Genomic DNA, 12,066 nt, shown 5'->3' on the forward strand with positions numbered 1-12,066 from the left:
CTCTGTTCTGTTTCATTGATGTGTATTTCTGTCCTAATGCCAATACCAAATTGTCTTGATTACTGTAGTTTTAAAATGTGTCTAGAATTCAGTCAATGAGTTCTCCAACTTTGTTCTGTTTTCAAAAATTTTCTGGCTATTCTAGGTCTTTGGCCTTTCCATATATACTTTAGAACAGTTTGTCAATTTCTATAAAAATCCTGTGATTTTGATAGATGTTGAATCTAAGAAAATTTGGGGAGAATTAACATCTTAATAGTATTGAGTCTTTCAGTCTATAGATATGATGTCTCTCCATTTGTAAAAATTTTCTTTGGTTTCATGCATCAGTGTTTTGTAGTTTTCAGCATACAGATCTTGCACATATTTTGTTAGATTTGTACCTATAGATTTTTTGCTAATTTAAGTGGTATTTCTTTTTTAATATTTCTGTTTTCAATTTTTTTACTAGTATATGTAGAAATATATATCTCTGTACTGAGCTTGTATTCTACACCCTTGTTAAACTCAAAAATGAAATCTGGTACTTCTTTTGGTAGATTTCGTTTGTAGATTGCTTACATGGGTCATGTATCATCCTAACTTTTGTGTTACGGAAGAAATTCTTGTGCTTAGTTTTGGTATTAATAACAACAGCAATTGTTAGTGTTTGGGTATCTTTTTACATACATACAATGACCTGGAGCTTTTTGAAGATCATGTGAGCAAGTATTGTTCTCTTCCTCAGTATTTAAGAAAACAAGCTCAGAAAGATTAAGTGATTTGCCAAAGATCACACAGTGTTTGGTGGATTTAGGCCATTAGTTGTTTCATTGCTCAGACTGTATATATTACTCATTTCACTAATCTTAGCAGCTGTCTTAAAAAGTATGCTGTTTTTCATAAGATATTAAAATATGAGGTTGTGGTTAAGTTTTAAGTTCTATAGTTTCCATATTAGGATTCTAACACAATTATTGTTAGGCCATTAACTTATAATTGATAAGTAAAGGATAGTACACATTACGCTTATTAGCATAATTTAACAGTTCTGAAATGTACACAGTAGTGTGTAACATGATATCGCCAGTTTTGTTAAGCACGTTTGTTAGGAACAAAGGGATCTTTCTGAACTTTATGGTTGCCTGATTCGTAATACATTATTAGATTTTTTAATCAATGATTTTTACCTCTAATTTCCAAAAATACTTTCACATCTCATTATCTCGTTTTGTTTTTATGACCCTCGTGCAAGATAGGGCAGGAAATGTTTTCTGGTGTTTGGCTGATGAAGGAATTAAAGTATACACCGTTAACATTGCTAAACTACTATATGTTGGGTAGAGTGCAGGGTATCAGGGCTGTAAAACAAGTCAAAGTTCATTTCTCTGAAGAGCTCCTTATGAAACAGTTAGAGTTGGAATTAGAACTCAGGTTACTTACTTTTTAGCCCCATATCTTTTCAAGTACTAGTACTATATTGTTTCTTATTTTTCGACAAACTATTTTAATGCCCGTCTTCATGAAGTTTACACTTTGAGAACTTCACCTTCATGTTAGATTTGTTTCTCCCCATGCTCTCCCCATCCCTTTCTTTAAGTGTGTATTTTTATTTTCTTCTAATTTTCTTTGTGGACAATTTGGACAGTTTAGAAAAGCACAGTAAAGAGAATAAAAAATTACACATAATTCTTCTGCCCAGCTGTAACCATTGTTAACATTTTGGTGAATATAATTTTAATCTTTTTTTCCCCAGGTATATATGTGTAAAAGTGTTTTATGTTTATAAAATTTCAGGATCCTTCTAATCTTGAGACTGCTTCCATAATGTTTTCTCTTTTCTAAGATGAAAAACTCCTTGAGATTGATTTACAGTTTTTATTTTAAGTTTATGATTGCAGACTCATCTTTTGGTATTGTATTCAGTTCAGTAAATGATGTGGATAAACAGGGAGTATGTGATTGATTTTGCTTTCGTGATAGAGGTGGGAGATATGGAAGTCAGGGAAATGTTCACAGTAATGTTCTGCTGCTGGCTTTGACTGTTTTCCATCTCTAGGTAGAGAAAGGAGAGATTCTGTTCTGGTAGTCCTTCTTGTCTTTCCCCCACTTGGACTTTCACTTAAAACCTTCAGGGCAGAAGAATTTTATTTTTATTTATTTATTTATTTATTTATTTTTTTTTTTTGAGACGGAGTCTCGCTCTGTCGCCCAGCCCAGGCTGGAGTGCAGTGGCGCGATCTCGGCTCACTGCAAGCTCCGCCTTCCGGGTTCACGCCATTCTCCTGCCTCAGCCTCCCGAGTAGCTGGGACTACAGGCGCCCACAACCGCGCCCGGCTAATTTTTTTGTATTTTTAGTAGAGACGGGGTTTCACCGTGGTCTCGATCTCCTGACCTTGTGATCCGCCCGCCTCGGCCTCCCAAAGTGCTGGGATTACAGGCGTGAGCCACCGCGCCCGGCCAAGAATTTTATTTAATTGTTTTGCCACAACTCTTTCTGATGAATTAACTAAATCTATTTATATATTTAATAGTTGGACACTTTATACTACTTCGAGTTATTTTTTTAATCTGAGTTCCTTAATTTTTTTTTTTTTTTTTTTTTTTGAGACGGAGTCTCGCTCTGTAGCCCAGGCTGGAGTGCAGTGGTGCGATCTCGGCTCACTGCAACCTCCGCCTTCCAGGTTCAAACAATTCTGCCTCACTCAGCGTCCCTAGTAGCTGGAATAACACATGTACACTGCCACGCCCAGCTAATTTCTTTTTCTTTTCTTTTCTTTCTTTCTTTCTTTTTTTTTTTTTTTTGAGACAGAGTCTCCCTCTGTCGCCCGGGCTGCAGTGCAATGGCCGGATCTCGGCTCACTGCAAGCTCCGCCTCCGGGGTTCACGCCATTCTCCTGCCTCAGCTTCCCGAGTATCTGGGACTACAGACGGCCGCCACCACGTCCGGCTAATTTTTTGTATTTTTAGTAGAGACGGGGTTTCACCACGTTAACCAGGATGATCTCCAGCTCCTGACCTCGTGGTCCGCCCACCTTGGCCTCTCAAAGTGCTGGGATTACAGGTGTGAACCAACTCACCTGGCCCCAAGTTTTGTATTTTTAGTAGAAACATGGTTTCGCCATGTTGGCCAGACTGGTCTCATTTCTGACCTCAAGTGATCCGCCCGCCTCCGCCTCCCGAAGTGCTGGGATTACAGGCGTGAGTCACCGGAGCCTGGCCTCAATTCCTTAATTTTTAAAGTTTTATTCCTTCCACCTTTTAAATGAAGTTTAATTTGGGATGCACTGACTGAAGCTCACCTCCTCTGAAATAGAGTGGTTTGCAGACAATAATAAAAGAGAGTGGTTTAGGGATTGGATGCTATTGCCTTTTAAAAAACTGTCTTTTTGAAAATAGAATATATTAATCTTTTATGTTGGTTCTAGGGCTTCATTTTTTTTCTTCTTTTTAAGATGAGGTTGTGCTCCCTCACCCATGGTGGAGTGCAGTGGTGTGATCATGGCTCACTGAAGCCTTGACCGCCCAGGCTCCAGCAGTCTTCCCACCTCAGCCTTTCGAGTAGCTGGGACCATAGGCGTGCACCATCACGCCCGGCTAATATTTTTTATTGTTATTGTTATTTGTAGAGAAGAGGTCTCGCTATGTTGCCCAGGCTGGTCTTGAACTCCTGAGCTTAAGCTATCTATCTACCCGTCTCTGCCTCCCAAAGTGCTGGGAATATAGACATGAGCTACAGTGCCAGGCCTAGGTTTCGTATTTTAAAAATTACTTTTAGACTTAATGAATTGTGTTTTCTTTGGGTTCAGAGAGTGTAGAATATGCCTCTGAATGCCCTCTTGTTCAGGAATAGCCATTCTGTAACAACCTCAGGAAATGTTTGTGAAAGATATGTGAGTGATGGTGCCTGTGATGGCATCTGATAGTTTTGCAAGGCCTTTGACTAAAGCAGGAAATGCTGAATTGATCTCCTGGTCTTTTGAATAGTGATTGGTTTTCTGCTAGTATGTTTAGATGTAGTCAGCCTGTTTCTCTGTATTGAAGTAGATCCTGTTATAACTGTCATTCTCTGGTTATATTAAAACATGATTGGAATAAAAATAACGAATACTGACTGTATTTTTCTCCTCTCTTAGATTCATGCCCGAAACCAAAATGAAATAATTTTTGGGCTGAATGACGGCTACTATGGTGCTCCATTTGAACATAAGGTAAGAGGATCCTTCTGATGTTATGAATTTTGTTCAGTGCAGGTGTGCCTTGCAGGTGTACAGGGTAGATAGAATCCTGAAAAGCTCTGTGTAAATAGAATCATGCTTTAAATTTGTTGCTCAATGTGGCTTAAGGTGAATCTTTTTTTTTTTTTTTTTTTTTTTTTGAGACGGAGTCTCGCTGTGTCGCCCACGCTGGAGTGCAGTGGCGCGATCTCTGCTCACTGCAAGCTCCACCTCCCAGGTTTACGCCATTCTCCCGCCTCAGCCTCCAAGTAGCTGGGACTACAGGCGCCCGCCACCTCGCCCGGCTAGTTTTTTGTATTTTTAGTAGAGACGGGGTTTCACCATGTTAGCCAGGATGGTCTCGATCTTCTGACCTCGTGATCCACCCGCCTCGGCCTCCCAAAGTGCTGGGATTACAGGCTTGAGCCATTTTTTTTTTTTTTTTTTTTTGAGACTGAGTCTGGCTCTGTCGCCCAGGCTGGAGTGCAGTGGCCGGATCTCAGCTCACTGCAAGCTCCGCCTCCCGGGTTTACGCCATTCTCCTGCCTCAGCCTCCCGAGTAGCTGGGACCACAGGCGCCCGCCACTTCGCCCGGCTAGTTTTTTTGTATTTTTTAGTAGAGATGGGGTTTCACCGTGTTAGCCAGGATGGTCTCGATCTCCTGACCTCGTGATCCGCCCGTCTCGGCCTCCCAAAGTGCTGGGATTACAGGCTTGAGCCACTGCGCCCGGCCAGGTGAATCTTTTTAATGTGAAAACTCATTCTATAAGGCACATAACCATCCAGTCCATCTATTCTAAATCCAGATTATATTAATTTTTCTAAAGGAAATATGGAACTAGCTGTTTTCTCTTATTCTACATAATTTTTGGGGGGTTAAGAAAGGATGGCGAATTTTGATTAAATGCAATACAGTTTTATTAAATGTTTCAGATCTCTCATAACTTTCAATACATTTAAGAAACTATGAATCAGCTTGTTTCATAGTCAGCATTATCTCTACATCTAAAAGTTATTAGAGAAAGGAAAAGGAAGTGAATTCATATTTGCCAAGTACCTACTATCTATGGTACTGTGCCAGCTGATTCTTGTCCTTTTCCCCAGTTAATACTAGCCAAAACCAATGTGGTATGTTTTGTCCTTTCCGTTTTATAGTTAAGGAAAAAGGTTGTTTGAGATGAACTTCATAGGTTCATCCATCTAGCTGAGCTGAAATTTCAGGCTGCCTGCCTCTAAAGCCTGTGCTTTTTCTATTCTACTATGGTATTTTACTTAGCAACCCTGTGCATTATTTGCTCTTAGTGATCATGTTGCTTCATAGCTCTTGGTTGTCTGAAATGCTATTGCTTAGAGTACTTCATTTTTTCCAACAACATTTTGTTGAGTGCCTGCTGTATGTCAGCCACTGTACTGTACTCCGAGTGCTAAGAACACAGTGGTGAGCAAATGGATAATTTCCTGCTGTTGTGGAGTATATGGAGGAGGCAAACACTGATACAGTAATCTAACAGATAAACATGTAAACACAAATGGTGGTAAATGCTATATAAGCATATAAGGAGGGCCTAACCTATTCTAAGGGCTCAAGAAAGGTCTTCTTGGGGACTTGACTTTTTAAGCTATACTCCAGATGATGAATAGAAGTGAACTGTGTAAAGGGAGTAGGGGCTGAATAGAGAGAATATTTCAGGCAGTGGAGGTTAATGTGTTGGAAGACCATGAAATAGAAGGGAACATGGTGAGTTTTAGGAACTAAAGGAAGGTCAGAGCAATGAGGGGAGAGTGATACCCGATGGGGCGGGAGAGCTAGGCAGGGACCACAGCACACAACTTTTAAAGGATTTTATCCTAAGAACAGGGTCTGTGTGAAAGGATTTTTAGCACAGCAGTGAAATTATCAGATTTGCGTTTCAATAATTTCATTCTGGCTGCAGTAGAGACTGATTGTAGAAGAGGCAAGAATATTTGTGGGAGATCAGTAAGGAGGATCTTACAGTGTATCAGATAAGAGATGTGATACTTTGAAACAGGATGACAGCAGAATAGAGAGAAGATAGATTTAAGAAAGTTTTAGTAGATAAAATCATTAGGACTTGCTGATGATTTGAATTTAAGGCATAAGAAAAAGGAGGTGTCATGGATGACTTTTGGGTTTCTGGCTTAGATGAAGTAACTGGATGGAAAAAGGTGTCAGGCACTGAGAAAACTAAGAGACACTGGAGGAAAACCAGGTTTGGTGGAGGCAGATTGTGAGTTGATATTTGATCCTGTGGAGTTTGAGATGCCTTTGAGACATCCATGTGTAGATGGAAGTAGGCATTTGGATATATGAGTCTGAAATTCAGAGGAGAGGACTGGGTTAGAAATATTTATGTGGGGCCAATGACAAATAGTCATTGAAGTCGTGAGTGGGGATAAGATGGGCTAGGAACAGGCAGTACTGTAGGAAGAAAGAGGGCTAGGTGCCCAAGCCTGGAAGACCTCCAGCTTTTAAAGGCCACATAGACAAGGGGGCACCAGAAAACATGACTGAGAAGAAGTAGTCCAAGGTAAAGAGAGCAAAGTTTTGTGTAGAATCTCAAAGTACAAAGAAAGAAAGGGTTTTTGTTGTTGTTGTTGTTGTTATTGTTTGTCCTTTTGCTTGTTTTTTAAGAGGAGAGAGTGATCAAATAGGAGGACCGAAAATTGCCCACTGGATTTACCAAAATGGAAGTTATTCAGGTGACTTCTTCAAAATTCAGTTCAAACTCTGATAGACATTTTTCTTTATTTCAAAGCTCTCCTCTTCTAAGCATCAACATGCTATGTGTACCTTTGACATAGGATATACCACTTTGCAACTAGGCTTGTCTTTCTTCTTTTCTAGCCTGTAAGCTTTTGAAGGACAGATTTCTGTAAATAATATTGAATTCCCAGCATCTCCCACAGTTCTTGGCGTATGCAGTTTGCTTAGTAGAAGTGTTTGTGATTTAATGAAATAATTGTGGGACTGCTACTGCTGCTGTTTATAATATCTCATGTACAGGGTTAACTGTTCTAATACTGTTGCAGCATTAAGTTCCTCCTGCAACTGGTATAACTCACCTTTTAGGACAATACCTGGCACATATAATGATAGTATTAATAGCTAAAATGTATTGAGCATCACTGTATGTCAAACACTGTAAGAGCTTTACATCTATTATTGTATTTAATCCCCCAAGAACCTTATAGCCAAATCCTCAGAGCTGTTGAAGATTTGAGTAAGCCAATAACTAATACCCCTTTCTTCTCCTGAGTTTGGAGCAAGTTCAGAAATAGGTGATAGTCTGTAATCCCAGTGGATTTTGGGAGGCTGAGCTGGGAGGATCACTTGAGCTCAGGAGTTCAAGACCAGTCTGGGCAACATAGCGAGACCTCATCTGTACTAAAATCAAACAAAAAATTAGTCAGGTGTGGTGACATGTGTCTGTAGTCCTAGCAACTTGAGGGGCTGAGGCGGGAGGATTGCTTGAGACCGGGATGTTGGTGGTGCAGTGAGCCCTGATGGTGCCACCGCACTCCAGCCTGGGCCACAGACGAGACCCTGTCTCGGCGGCAGGGGGGCGGGAAGGATAGGTGATAGATAAATGGAGATCAGAACATTGGCTTTATTGTTAATAAAACTGACGGACAAATGTGGTTTAAATTCTGTGACTGACAGTTTGCTGTGACTAAAAATGCTTGTCGATTCCTTCTATATACTTCTTCCTGGACTGAACCTCCCTCACAAAATAACAAAACAAATGAAACCAAAGTCTTCCTCTTATAGGAACAAAGCCTGAGCCTCCAAGCCAGAAGCGAAGTTTGTATGCGTGGTTAGATAGGTTGTTTCTGATTGCAGATAACCTAGAAAGAATTAAGCCAGTCACACATAGGTCCATCTCTGAAGCCCAGCTGTCAGATCAGTCATCTGCTGGTCCTGGAGAGGAGTGAGTGGAGGACAAAGAGAAGCTGCAATTGCTCTTTTCATGACCTTTTCTCCTGAGAAATGGAGTGGGGCATTTGTCTCCTGTGTAGGAACATGGGAATGCAGAGGAAGTGTTTCCCTCTAACAGGAATAATAGCTAGTATTTAGTGAGCACTTCTGTGCTGGCACTATGCTAAACACTTTACACATTCTACCTTATTTAAACCTCACACTTGGCCTTTCATAGAAGAGGACACTGGTACAGAGAACTTAAGTAACCGTCCCCAAATTACACAGCTCCCTAAGTAGCAGAGCTGCGATTCAAAAGCAGATGGTCAGTACATGCTTATTGAATATATGATCGTAGTAAGTGGTGTACTTTCCCCTATTGTCCTTCAGTTAGTGAGCTTTGTTAATGGGTAAGTTCAGCAGATCTTGGCCCCCTTTACCAGCTTTCAAATGAACACCTGACATGTAGACTGAACCTTAAAAAACCTTTTTTGCCTTTTTTAACAAAGCTGCAAGCAGAGTTTCCAGTCAAGATGACATTGTTAGTGTACACTTTGAGACCCTTCCTCAGCACCAAACAAAAAGCAAGGATTGATGAAATCAGAGAAATGTAAAAGAAATATTCCTGGCCGGTGTGGTGGTTCACGCCTGTAATCTCAGCACTTTGGGAGGCCGAGACAGGTGGATCACAAGGTCAGGCATTCACGACTATCCTGGCCAACATGGCAAAACCCCATCTCTACTGAAAATACAAAAATTAGCCAGGCATGGTGGCAGGCGCCTGTAATCCCAGCTACTCTGAGGCTGAGGCAGGAGAATTGCTTGAACCCAGGAGGTGGAGGTTGCAGTGAGCCGAGATCATGCCACTGCACTCCAGCCTGGGTGACAGAGGAAGACTCCGTCTCAAAAAAAAAAAAAAAGAAGAAATATTTCTTCCTAAAACAAACAAGAAACCAAGGCAATAAACATCTCCTGAACAGAAATGTAATAGAAACTCAAAAGAAGTGGGAAGAAGCAGAAGACTTGGGCCTTCTGGCCGTCCTGCCCAGAAGTAGACAGAAAGATGGGCTTCTCAGGGCAAAATGAGCACAAAAAGCTGAGTGGGGCTCTCCCTATTACAGAAGGGGCCGAGAAAAGACAGCTTAGAGAAACTGCACAACTTTAAGAATAATCCTAAAAGGGGAAATTTGAAAAGCTACCAGCGAGAAAGGAAATACTATTATTTACGAATTAGGCTGATGGCAGACTTCTCATCAACAACAGTAGATGCCAGAAGAACTATGTCTTCAATGTGCTATTAATAATTAATTCTGTTTCTAGTAAACTTTTAGTCAAGAGTGAGGGTAATTTGAGACCAGCTAGGGCAACATAATGAAATACTATCTCTATAAAATTAAAAAAAAAAAATTAGCCAGGCATGGTACATGCCTATAGTCTAAGCTGCTTGGGAGGCTGAGGTGGAAGGATTGTTTGAGCCAGAAATTCAAGGCTGCAGTGAGCTATGATCGCACCACTGCACTCTGGCCTATGTGACAGAAAAAAAAAAGTGAGGGTGAGAGAGAGAGCATTTTATTGATTGATTGAGACAGCGTCTCACTCTGTTGCCCAGTCCCACCTCGGAGTAGCAGGGATTATAGGTGTGAACCACTGCACCTGGCAGGGATAGTTTTAAATGCATAAAGATTGAGAGTTTACTTCCCACAGACCCTTTACCCATGCTGAATGATGCAAATAGAAAATGATACCAAATGGAGCATGTAGTATGTAAGAAAACAGCAAGGGGTATACAAATGGTTAAAACATTAGTGAATTTAATTTCTGACTGTAAGCTAACAAACAAAAATAAATATCTGATAAGCATATGTGCTTTAAGGTGAAACAAACCAGGCCATTGTTATTCAAAATGTGTAGTCTGGACCAGTGCTCGTCTAGGAACTGTCTGTCACAATCTGTGGTGAGCAACGTGGAAAAAGTAAGGGTAAAAGTTACAGAACTTCTATAGCAATATGACGTTATTGTGACTCTTCATTGTGTTTTACGAAAATATCAGTTCACAATGGAATGAACAACAACAACAACAACAACAACAAATCCAGCCAACTGGTCCTACCCCACAGAGAGTGAAAAGCATTGCCCTAGACAACAATAATGAGAGTGGGTGTTCAAAGGGTTAAGACTCACTGACGTCACTGATTTGTTTGGGAAGAGGATAAAGATAGTAACCAGCTTTAGAATTTGCTAGAAAAAACTGTGGTCAAGTGTACATGTTAAAAATTTAAGGATACCTAGTAAAGGCTAAAATCAGAGGGCTGGGTGTGGTGGCTCACCCCTGTAATCCCAGCACTTTGGTCTCGAACTCCTGATCCCAAGTGATCCGTCCGCCTTAGCCTCCCAAAGTGTGGGGATTACAGCCATAAGGCACCGTGCCCAGACCGTATAATCCTAGCACTTTGAGAAGCTGAAGTGGGAGGATTGTTTGAAGCCAGGAGTTTGAGACCAACCTGGGCAACAAAGAGAGACTCCCGTCTCTACCAAAAAAAAAAAAAAAAGTTGGAAAACAGAGATTATAGATTTCTAATTAGCAGAGGAAAAAAGAAATAGGAAGTATAGAAAGCTTTGTCAACTTGGTAGGAAACAAAAAAGGAAACAAAAGGTAAAAAGAAACATGTAGTGTGGGGGTAACATTAAGTCCAAATATATTTGTAATCACAATAATTATAAATGGATGTCATATAGGTTTGAAGTATTTCATTTCAAACCTTAAAAATGCTAAAGTAACAAGGCTTTGAGAACAGGATTAAATTTTAAGAATGAGTATTTTATACAGAAGAGGAAAAGTTATTCTTAGGAAGCAATGACAGAGCACATTTTTTTTTTTTTTTGGAGCCATTCTCCTGCCTCAGCCTCCCGAGTAGCTGGGACTACAGGTGCCCGCCACCTCGCCCGGCTAGTTTTTTTTTTTTTTTTTGTATTTTTTTAGTAGAGACGGGATTTCACCGTGTTAGCCAGGATGGTCTCGATCTCCTGACCTTGTGATCCACCCGTCTCGGCCTCCTAAAGTGCTGGGATTACAGGCTTGAGCCACCGCACCCGGCCCAGAGCACATTTTAAAGCAGCTTTCAGTAATGCCTAAAATTTTTGTTGACCAGTTCTTTGGCATTCTTCTTTTTTACATTAGCTGTGGCCAGAAACAGTTTTATTATTATTGCTGCTGATTATGTTGATGCTAATACTCCCTCTGTCTACATTCTCTTCATATGTCTTCAGCCACTATGGATCTAAAAGCTGAAATTACTTATCTGTTCATAACTTTTCCCTCTTTATTTATCTGCTTCTCTCAAAGGCTTTACATCTTTCTGTTGAGTTTTTAGGAACCAAAATCTCTTAACTATAGAATACAGTGGCTAAGTAGTTCATTTTCACTTCCAGAAGTGTGTTGGACACTACTTAATATACTGAAAAATTGTTCACTAAACACTGAATTTTAATCCTTTGTTCAGTTACCTATTCTGGCATTATTAGGGAGTGATACATTCTTGTTAATTGTAATAGCAAAATGGTCTTTATTTGGCATCCAAATGTGGCAGTCTTTTTTTTTTTTTTTAAAGGAAAAAAAAATAGAGATGAGGTCTCACTGTGTTGCCCAGGATGGTCTGGAACTGCTGGGCTCAAATGATCCTCCTACCTTGGCCTCCCAAAGTGTTGGGGTTACAGGCGTGAGCCACCACACCTGGCCAGATACTGCAGTCTTAAGTGTTTAATAGCAATTCAGACAAAAGATAAGTTGAATAAGTGATGGTACAGATTTTTATCTTGGTTGTAAAAGTGATTCATGATTTTTTTTTTCCTGGTAAAAAATATCAAGCACCTACTATAAGCCTATTATTAAACTAGGTACTGTGGGATACAAAAGTATAAGACGTGGATTCACA

The 12,066-nt window shown here is 40.3% G+C and overlaps 1 protein-coding gene across 12 annotated transcripts in view; it reads left to right on the forward strand.

The window, feature by feature from the left end:
* Nucleotides 1-12,066, forward strand: part of UVRAG (UV radiation resistance associated) — a 329,617-nt gene that overhangs the window by 72,796 nt on the left and 244,755 nt on the right. For all 12 annotated transcript variants that reach the window (XR_013404176.1, XR_013404177.1, XR_013404178.1 and 9 more), the window contains one exon: nt 4,117-4,191. Coding sequence is in view for 9 of the 12 variants with exons in the window: in XM_077963910.1 (XP_077820036.1) it covers nt 4,117-4,191 (75 nt within the window). In the remaining 3 variants the exon portion in view is untranslated. The remainder of the gene's footprint in view (nt 1-4,116; nt 4,192-12,066) is intronic.

Source organism: Macaca mulatta, chromosome 14 (assembly GCF_049350105.2).
Source record: "Macaca mulatta isolate MMU2019108-1 chromosome 14, T2T-MMU8v2.0, whole genome shotgun sequence".
In the NCBI taxonomy this organism is placed as follows: domain Eukaryota; kingdom Metazoa; phylum Chordata; class Mammalia; order Primates; family Cercopithecidae; genus Macaca; species Macaca mulatta.